This window comes from Gouania willdenowi, chromosome 13, assembly GCF_900634775.1.
Source record: "Gouania willdenowi chromosome 13, fGouWil2.1, whole genome shotgun sequence".
Taxonomy (NCBI): domain Eukaryota; kingdom Metazoa; phylum Chordata; class Actinopteri; order Blenniiformes; family Gobiesocidae; genus Gouania; species Gouania willdenowi.
In genome coordinates, this window is record NC_041056.1 from 26942528 (window position 1) to 26953482 (window position 10955).

General features: G+C 36.9%; 1 protein-coding gene across 1 annotated transcript; it reads right to left on the bottom strand.

The window, feature by feature from the left end:
* Positions 1–2614: 2614 nt before the first annotated feature.
* serpinh1b (serpin peptidase inhibitor, clade H (heat shock protein 47), member 1b) lies at positions 2615–6630 on the bottom strand. Its single transcript, XM_028465622.1, has 8 exons — positions 6510–6630; positions 5881–5912; positions 4742–4891; positions 4452–4644; positions 4077–4347; positions 3907–4005; positions 3582–3814; positions 2615–3506 (listed from the first exon to the last, which is right to left on the bottom strand). The coding sequence occupies exons 3-8, from the start codon at positions 4858–4860 to the stop codon at positions 3204–3206; spliced, it is 1218 nt and encodes a 405-aa protein (XP_028321423.1). The 5' UTR covers positions 4861–4891; positions 5881–5912; positions 6510–6630; the 3' UTR covers positions 2615–3203.
* Between the last annotated feature and the right edge of the window lie 4325 nt (positions 6631–10955).

The window sequence follows — 10955 nt, forward strand, 5'->3', positions numbered from 1 at the left end:
TAATCTGCCTGTGGCCAGCACAGCAGAACACAGTGGAGCTAATGTAATGAGAGTTGTTAAATTATCTGCACATGTACTTTGCAGGAGAAGGTGAACCCACAGATGCACAAAGGATTCAATCCTCTCTGTGCACAATGGCCACCGTGTGGTTACCCAGAGGTTCGACCTGACGCCTTTAATAAAAGTGAGAAATCACTTCTTTTTTTAAATGATCTGTTCTTGTAGGTCATAAAAAGTCTTTGATGGTTGAAGAGCTACAGTATGCATGGTTGGTCCTATTCTAGAGTATAATGTTCAAACTGAAAGACATATGCTGGTACTGTACTTGAAATACAAAAACTATTAGGAAAAGTTTTAGCTGTTTTCAATAGAGCAAAATAATAATAATTTACACTGGAAAGAGATCTTTCTTAAAAATGTCTATCTATCTATCTATCTATCTATCTATCTATCTATCTATCTATCTATCTATCTATCTATCTATCTATCTATCTATCTATCTATCTATCTATCTATCTATCTATCACTTATTTCATGATTAGCAATTTAACTAATTCAATCACTGAGTTTGCTATTGATTGACTGTACCTGGTTTGTTGCCCTCTGGCCTTTTTGTTATCTCTGACATGTGAAGATCCTGGTTTGTGGTAAATAATTAATAAATGCATAATTCAATGATTTCTACACAGTTGACTGTAGTTCAATTCGAAAATAGTTCATTTCTCACTGAAGAGCAAGAAAGACGACCGAGGCTCTTGTCTATGTTTTGCCACTTTCTTTCTTGTTTATGCAGAGACAAGTTCTCTAGAGCGTGCGAGTCCTTTTAGCAACACTGCTCTTAACTGTTCCATACAGTTTTTATTAGTTGTGTTGGTTCATTTCTCAAATCAGAATTGAAATCCTCAAAACTACTTGTTCAATCTTCACATCATTGTCCACTGCACACTCCAGCACTACATATAGAGTTTTCCTTAAAGTGTCTGTGCCACCACCACCACAACTTATACTTTTCATAAAGTACATAATGTAGTAACCGATGTAATCGTAATCGCATGTTTTGTGCCATATTATCAAAAACAAAGGATTTCTGTCACAAATTGTCTCTCAAATACAAGGTCGACAGATATGGCCTAAAAAGCGGAAGTTCAACATTTATCAGCAAATGTTTTGTTTGGGAGGTTTACACGGAAAGTTCCATCATTTACGTAATGATGGAGAATACTAGGAGGAAACTAGGAAAAATATTAGCCCTAAGCTTTGTCTTTATCTGATTATAAGATGATTGTGTCCAGTAGCTTGACCTACTAATCAATGTTTTGTGTCTTCATTGCCTCTGCTGCCATTGTCCGGATCACATGGCTGTGTGCCAGCTGGCTCAAACACGTAGTACGCGGCCCCAAACATGCACAAAGCCTTCGTCTGATGATTGTAGATCATCCTTACATCACTCTTCTTCCCTTTCATATTGAAAATGCACAACATCTGTGCTAAAATACGAGTTACCACTTGACGTGCCATTGGTTCATTCACGTAAACACAAAGACGTATCCCTTCTTTACGTCACTTCTGCTTTGTGCTTGTGCAATTCTTCGAAATTAATCGAAAATAACCACCTTTCATATTTTCTAACACTGAACAGAGACGTCAGAATGTCCCAATATTTGCGCTTTAAATTAGTAACAACCACATCTGGACAATAAAATGTTTGGTTTAGGATAAGCTTCAATGTTTTGTGTCAGACACTTTAAGGAGAATGATTTCATATGTTCAAATTTCAACTTTTTGATTGTTGTTTTTTTTTTCTTTGTGCTATGCAGTGATGTCTTTTCCTTTCTGTATCTTAATAACATGGTTTGTCAACAAATTATAGAACAAACAGTAAATGCTGTATGTAAATGTGAATTTTCTCCAGTCTCTTGCAATCGATCTCTTACATACTCTAATATGTAAAGTTTACATCCAAACTTTGGCCATAGCTTACATCAGAACATCCCTCTGGAATACACTGACAACATGACTAAGCAATTAGTTTGTCTTATCTGTACACATTGACACAAGAACTTGTCATTCTGATGGCACTGAGAGAACAAAGGATTTCGAGCAAGTTACTGCATGGCTTTTCGCAGGTGATTAATGGTGTTTTGGTATTTGCGCGAATTGTTTTGAGAAATGCACTTACTGTTGTGCAAATGTTAAAGTGGATCTTGGATGTACCAATGTGAATGAGAAAAACTCCCAGCAGTTGTGGGAAAACTGTTTCGTACTCACCAGTCGAACCCTACACTCCAGTTTGCGCCATGCATTGTGTGCTTTTCCTATGTGTGTGTAACCTTTCAACATCTAATCTCTTCTTTGGAGGGCAGTGGTGCTGCTTTGACACATGAACTGCTGCATTCTTTTGGTTGGCCGTTAACTGGCAGGTAGTGGTTCAAGCAAAAGTTTGTTATTGGTAATCCCTGCATTCCAGACCTGGAAGGTTTGTCAGACTTTCAGCCATCCGTGATGATTGTTTTTTTTTCACTGAGATGTTAACTCTGCAATGCTGACACTCCTCACAGCAGTGATCGTTGTATGGCTGCAGCAAGTTTTCGTTTTCAAAATCACACATTTTGGTTTTTACCCTTTTATTGAAAAACTTGATGCATTGTCACACAATTCCAATACATTAAATGTGGAGGATGCCTACAGCAACAGCATGCCAAATGTTGTTAGCAATGAACCTGAGGACTTCAAGGCGGCCTCCTTCTATTGCGAACTCAGCACAGGCAGATGAAGCATTCAGTGTAGACTGGAATCTAATCTGTAAAAGCTGTGAAAATGAAACTGAAAACAAAGCAAGTGCCATCTTTTTTTTTTTTTCTTTAAACATTAAAGATAATGCAAGAAAATGCACATGGGTGAAGGCCAAACCAACACAAGGATGAAGTGTTAAAGAAAAAAAGAATGTACTTAATATAAGCATGTTGCTTATTCTTTACTGTGGAATCTCAGATAAGACGATTCACTTCAGTTGGCTCAAATATTTATACATCATTATCCCCATGAAAGAACAGCAAGCCCAGACATTCAATCCACATATTGTCTATTGGAATGTGCTCTTGGAAGTGAAAGTCATACAAAAAAATACACATACACACAGTTTCTTGCAATCAAGTAAAAAAAAAAAAAGAGACTACCTTGTAAAGAACTGCACAAGCTTAACATTATAATTCGTCACGCATTTTGTCTCCTTTGGGTTTAACCACTCTCCCAATGTACATGATTGACTTGGTCTTGTTGTCTTTAACCAGGAAGAAAAAGGGATGATCCACGTAGAACAGCTTGGGGTTTCTCAGCTTTTCAGTGCCGAAGATGCTGGTGTCATATGGGTTTCCAGAAATGTCCAGCTCCAGGGCTGATGCGTGGAAGACATTGGAGAGATAAAGGTCTTTCTTCCCAGAGATGTTTGATAAATCAGCCTTTGATTTGTCCACAACTTCGGTCAGGCCCAGCGCAGCCAGATGTTTCTGTAAAACAACACATTTGTTGGCACGAAAAAGTATTTATAGTTGGGATCAAACTATCTGACTACCAATATGCACCTGCAAATTGTGGCTGACGTCCACTGAGATTCTAGGGAGGGAGATGGCCACGGCTCGGTTCTCCATCTTGCTAAGCCAAGTGTCCACTTGCTTCCTGGTAAGAAGCTTCTCCAGACGCTCCAGAGGCTCCAAGTGGTAAGGCATGATTAAGATCATGGAGGCTTGCTTCTGGCCCAGAGGCATGTTTAGCACATAGATTCTATTCTCTGTATCATCATAGAAGTCATACAGACCTACAAAGAAATTAACCAATGCGCACTTATGAGACTAATGCTTTCTGAGACCTGACAAGTATATCATCTGATACACTGCAGGGGTTGTTCACCTGTGCGATGCATCATAGGAACACCAACAGTTAATGAGCGGGTAACCAGGAAGCCACGCTGGTCCACCATTTTATCATTGAATTGCTCATTCCAATGAGCTGTGAAGGACAAAACTCCAGAGAATGAGCCACACGTTGCATCACTGTAACACAAGCCATCAAATACTTACGCTTAAAGAACATGGCATTGACAATCATGGCTCCATCTGGGTTCTCTACATCCTTGGTGACTTCAGGTAGCTTTCCTTCAGTTGACTTGGCTGCCCATTCGTTGATGGAGTTCACTGCACTCCTCTTGTCCCTGAAGTTGATTTTGGAATGGTCATAGTTGTAATGCTTTTTGCTGCTCTTCACAAAGTCGTCCGCAAATGTAACTGAACTAGGCCCATAAAGGCGGTTGTTGATTTTCCATGTGGTGTTACGTTTTTTGGCATCGCTGACCTGAGAAGAAGCAACATACAAGTTTGTGTTTTTCAGAAAGTGAACAAAGTCTGAGCTGAGTCATGAACTATTTGTGGTTGTTGAGGGTGTGTATAGATGCTTACCTCAGAGAGAAGCTCCGAAAGACCTGCATGAAGGTGCTCATCGTTGAGTTTGTCAGCACTGAGGACAGTTTTGACCTGGGAAGCAGTTGAAGCCTTGCCACCCAGTGCCACCATCCCCAGAGAGGAGGCCACCACTACAGGAGAGATGACAATGTTCTCTGTGCCCTTTTCCTTTGCCATGTTATGGTAAAGGCTGTAAAATATGTCAATGAATATGCACATCAATCACAAACTTTTATTTAAACACCTATGTTGAATGTTCTTCAGTATTTTTAAACAGTGATAGTAACCTGAAGGCCAGGTTTGCGCTGTTATCAGCCAGTGTGGTAGCATGACTGCTCAGCTTCTTGTCCTCTGCAGAGGCCACGGTGGCCAGCAGACAAAGAGCAACAAAGTGAGTCATCCACATCCTGTTCGCCCCCAAAAGCAGCTACAGTGGCCTGTTGGGAAGCATTAAGGACATTATCAACTTGTTCAAACCAGTAGAAGACTGGTTGCTAATCACTGTAAACCCAAATGTTTAAAGCAATTAAATAGATTAAATAGTTTATACTCAAAGTTATAGAAAATGTTCTCCTAACTTAGTGTCAAGTTGGTGTAACATTTTGTTACTTTTTAACTAATATTTTTTGAGTAAATGGAACTACATTTGTTTATAAGTAAGTAACTTAAAAACACATTTTAAGTATAACTTAATAGAATTAAGTAATTACATGCTAAGAATGATAGTCATGTTATTTCTTTTGTTTCAAATGGGGATTATTTAATAAATAAATCCAATTCATATATCACTTTAATTTAGCTTTTATCAAAAAGCACAAGTGGCCTGGAAAATTCTGACTTTTAAATTAATCAACTTAAAAAACAATTGAGGGAATCGATTTCTTTGAGTTCTGGTAACTTATTCAGGTTTACAGTGTAGAATCAGTTTTTAAAATATCAAAGAAAGAAAATTCCAGGGTAAAGTCTGTACTTGGGATGAGGGAGAGAGCAGGGTGGAGAACCTTGGAAAAGCCCCACCCCCACTTTGAGGCAGCCATGTTTTCTTGCCACATCAGCAGTGGCTGCAGGCTCAGCTGTGCACGTTCCGTTAAGAATGAAGCTGTTTAACTCCAGGCCGAAACATGACACCAACCTACAGGATCTGCGTTGATTGCAATTGATGCAAACAGCACTAGTGGTGTAGTTTTATTTAAATACAGGCTATGAAATACATTTAGAGACACTACACTTTTGTGTCTTTTGTGGCATTCACCACGGGAAAAGGGTGTGTGCTTGCAGGCATCCCATAACTTGCTAAAACAAAGGATCAAATGCATAGCCTATGGCTGTAAATTTCCAGCTGCACTGGCATCCTGTTTCTAATCCAGATATAACTAGCCTGTATTTGTACATATTTGTAATGCAGCAGAAATCACTGTTTGGATACCTTGAGTTGTTTTGATGTCTGCGATTTTCATTCTGAAAGACAAGAGGTTTATGTAGTAATCTCCATGGACCAGGCAGTGAAAATTACTCAGGATCTTACAGAGAATAAACTCTGGATAAAGAGTTTGTGTACGGTTTCTACACCTTCATTAAAAGGCTTTACAACATTAAAGATTAAGTTATACATTTGCTATATCAGTCACTGCTTACGAAAAATCTAACATGTACACTTTTCATTAATTGTGTGTGACCCAAACATTTTATTTTTCATCCAATCAGGCGTGCCACAGTCATGCAAGACTAAATTCCGGAGGAAAGATTTCCACCTCATTTAAAAGTCAATGATTAAATCTCATTTGTGTGATGCCAGTTAGAGAATTGATGCAGTTTAAAAGTTAGTACGGGAGTGACAGAATGAAAAATGGCAACAAAAAAAGCTCCTAACATGGTGCATAAATAAGCAGAGTTTAACCAGAAAAAAATGTTTGTCAATAACTGGTGTATGAAGATAATTCACATCCTGATACAGGATTTTAAACTGGTAGGAATGGAGAGACTCTGACCTGCAGCTTAAATTCAAGCAAAGCAGTCTATTCGTCTTCCAGAGAACTGATATATTACTCTCCTTACCTGGCAATGCACTGATGTTCTCTTCTTCTCCTCTGAGACGTGTCCTGTGGAAGTAACTGTAGTCAAAACCTCTGTCTTTTATATCCACAACTGAGAACTTTCTAGAAATGGGAATGGGATCCACAAAGGAGGGTGTCTCCGTTTGCTCAGGGAGTGGGAAGGTGGGTCGTCCTTCCCCCGTTCAAATCACAGTGTGGGGTTGAAAGCAGATGGCTGAGATTTTGCACCTCACCCCTGGTCTGGGATCAGTCGCAAAACTTTCTAAGAAGCAGTTGTAATGTAGAGACTCGGCACAGTCTGGTTGGAGGTCAGATTGTCCTAAAACTGCTGGATGAGTTCACTTCCAGGATGGGTTTCATCAGACTAAGCTGTGATCTTTATGTCATTCAACCTTGTGTATTTAATTATGTTAAACATTAGCACTGTTGTGTTATTTGTTCCAAAAAAGATCACGAAAAGTACCAGGAGTAACTCATAGTTAAAGCTTCCACTGTCCAAACAGATTTGAGAATAAAATCAAGATTTTTAGGTATTTCTGTAGGAAAATGATTGAGGTATAGCTGCGAAATTTACAAGTCAAAGCACAGTTTTCAAAAGTTTAAATCTTACACTATTCTTTTATTTAGAAGATGTTTTACATTTTGAAATCAAATGATCAGTTACTGTAGTTAGTTCAAAATGTCATTTACTGGTGATTTAAAACAAGATTATTGATTTATTCCTTATTATTATTTATCATTTAAGGGTCTATGGTGTCTGTCTAGTTCATTTATTTAGGTATATGAACATGAGTTGTTTAACTTGTATTAAGTTTAATTTTTAAATATAATTATTCTTATTGTTAATGATTTAGACGTTGTGCATTTTGGGTCAAACTGACATTTTAGTGTTAATCTGAGTGCCCTAGTCATTTTTATCTGATTTGTCTCTTCGCTTACGTACTTGGATGTGTTGCTGTTAGATCCAGATTAAGTTGAAATGAGATGTTCTGAAACTGCATGTCCTGCATATATTTTATGAATAGATTTATTGAGTATAAAGATATATAATTATAGTATTAAACAAGAAAAAAAACATGAATAATAATTCATTCTAGCTGCTAGCATTGTCACATTTTCTTTTTATTGCAAAAAAAAAGTATTGTTACTCAAATCTCCATGGTTTTGTTACTCATGTAGAAGCAGCAAGTTGTGTAGCCCCGCCCCCACCATCACAGTGCCACGTCTCCTGCTCAAAGGATGGGGGTGCAGTAGAGAAACAGTGACTTAAATATTATTGTGTCTTCACCAGGACAGTCTGCACGTAAAAAAAATGCAAGGAGATATCTATATAGATGAGCCTCTGCCTTGAATGTTGGAGGTTTTATTGGTATTTACAGTATATCTCAAAAGGCAGAGTCGTGTTATTGGTTAGGACTGCTTTGAAAAGGTCTGGCTAATTTATTCTCTTAGAACTACCATAAATTAACTTCAAGTGGCTAAACATAAATGTGCTTCACATGCAGAGTTAAAAGAATAATGAAGTTATAGCTTAACAGTACTCACTTTATTTATCCTTAAGAGCTTTTTACCAATGAAATTCCGTCAGTTCCGTAATTCTCAGATTCTTACAGCTCTCGGCACACAACATGCTGGCTGATGAGTGGCTAACCTTTTCTCTCTAACATTCAGGAACTCGGACTACTCTGGTTCTAAGGATTATGATCATGGACAAACTCAAACACCAGTGCATTACAGTGTTTTAATATAACTTCACAAACATGCCTTCCTGCACTCGTACACACACTATTCCTCTTTGGAAGTCAAGTAAAGTGGGGGGAAAAAGACCAGGAGCCAGAGTTTATCTTGGAATTCCTCAGCTTGTGCTGAGTGAAGGCCACCCTGGGGTCAGGCAAGTCTGGCCCCATCCCCCATTAAGATCTCTCACAGTTGAAGTAGCAGTCAGATACCACCTTAATATGTGGTATCTGAGGAAGTAGTATTTAACCATTGACAGTTGCAACATCAGCTTGAAACAGCATCATTTGGGGTAGAGATAAAGTAAAATCTTTATTTCTAATCCTAACCCTAACCTCATGGTGTGAATTGAACAAACACAGGGTTCCCGCAGATCGTTAAAAACTCCTAAAAGGCATTAAATTCATGAATCTAAAAATAAGGCCTTAATTGTAATCTAAATGTCTTAAATCAACATTTCAAAAGTCTTAAAGTTTAACACATAATTAGGATTGATTTTATGATTGTAATTAGTCTCACATTTCAAAATAAATGGTCACATTCATTCTTTTTTTTTTCTTTTTTAAATGTATAATTTACTGTAACATCGCACTATCACGACTACACTACACTACATTCAATTCAATTCAATTCATTTCAACTTTACTTATATAGCAAATTACAACAAATTCATCTCAAAGCGCTTAACAAAAAAAAAAAAAACTAGAATCCACAGTAAGAAAGAAAGAACCCAACAAGATCCACATGAACAAACAGTGAAATGGTTGCAGCGGGACCCGAAAATTATCTGTCCAACGAAGATTTTTCTTAATGGTTTTTATTATTTGTATTTTTGTGGTTGTTTTATACATATTTCTGGCTATTTTTGTAGTCATCTTGTGTGTCTATTTCAGTCTGTTTTTTTGTGTGAGTACTTTGGGGGCCACCAGTTGCACGTCTGCACTCAAAACTGGAAAAAATGTTCCCAAATCCTAATTAATATAGTACTACTTATTCAAGTAATCAAAAGTTGTTGTTTTTTTATTCTATTTTTTTCATTCGTATTAAAATCAAAGAAGTGCAAAACGTTGCAATAAAAAAAAAGTATAAAATGAATAATTGCATTTTGTCACTATGCTTTCAATGATTTTTGTAAAACTTTGACATGATTTTATTAGATTGTTTTTAATACTCTATCAATGTATGTGCTTTGGTGAGTTCTGGAACAAGAAAACCAAAATAGGGACTCCCATAAATGCATGAGTGTCACCAATATGTCAGAATGGTGACCTCAGATGACCCCAACAGGTTGGAAGCTATTGTTGTTTTTTTTTTTATTATGCTATATGATATCAGCGAGCGACCTCATGATATTACACACTTGTGAAATAGAGCATTGACTGTAAGGAAGTCTGGCTTCTAACTGAGTCTGATCCTGGAATAAGGGAAATCAGAGGGCGGAGCAAAACTTACATAATAACAGCAAAGGAATGCTATTTGAGGATGTGAGCACACACAACATCTGGGTGTCATTACACTGACCTCAGAACCAGCTTCCAACTGTTAAAGGCTGACATTTTTACCATACCACTCACTTGATATTATTAGTTTCTGTTCCTCTTAGGCCTAATTATTGGGTATTTAAAAAGTTATGTGAGGAAATGATCTGCTAATGCTTCAACCTTCTTACCCTCTTAGAATTAGATTAATTTTTTCTAATTTTATGCCTGTCCTGCCGTTTTTAAAAAAAAAATATATATATATATATATATATATATAATACATTTTTGCACTATTATCTATATTGGTATTTATTTTGCATCTTACTGTCTGCTCTTGCTTTACTCTTCTTTTTATCATGTTGTTGCTACAATTGAATTTCCACCCTGGAGATCAATAAAGTTTTATTCTATTCTATTCTATTCTATTCTATTCTATTCTATTCTATTCTATTCTATTCTGTTCTGTTCTATATTCTATTCTATTCTGTTCTATTCTATTCTGTTCTATTCTATATTTACCTGCGCCAAGGAGGTTGTGCTTTTACCAATGTTATTTTATTTGTTTGTTTGTTTGCTGTGAACAGTCTAAATAATAGACTAAAGAAACAAGTGACTAGATTTTGGGAATTATCATCCAGATCAATATACTGATTCTGGATCAATTTCCAAAAAAAAAAGAAGAAAAAAAATCCTATCTTTGTTCATGATTAAAATTTGACAGTTATGTTGTAGGTTTGGCTCTAAACTTACCCCACAGAGTTTCATCTGGATCGGATCTGGATTGCGCATTTAATCGTGATTTTTTTTTTTTTTTTTTATTATTATTTTGCTTGTGTAAAATTGAGAAACAGAATATATGTTGCAGGCAGCAGATGTGTACAGCTGTTGTGCTTGAAGAGTGAAGTGGGGGGGGGGTGTTGAAAAATGGGGTTGTGACTGAGTGACTTCTCCGTCCCACCATCTGTGTTAGTTCTTCAAACTACTGTAAATAACCTAAAGTTTGTTAACTTTGTCAACACTCTTTTTAGGCCTTGATTTGCATTGACATGTTTTCATTTGTGCTTAAAAAAAACTTTACTGATTTAAGTTGGCCCTGATAAATAGTCAAACAGGGAATGTTCAAAGCTTTAAAAGCAGTATCTCCTGATGCTATAGGAAAAATTTACCCACATGATTTGAATGTTTCAGTAGTGTTCTGATAAAGTGATTAAAAAATAATAATGAGAGCA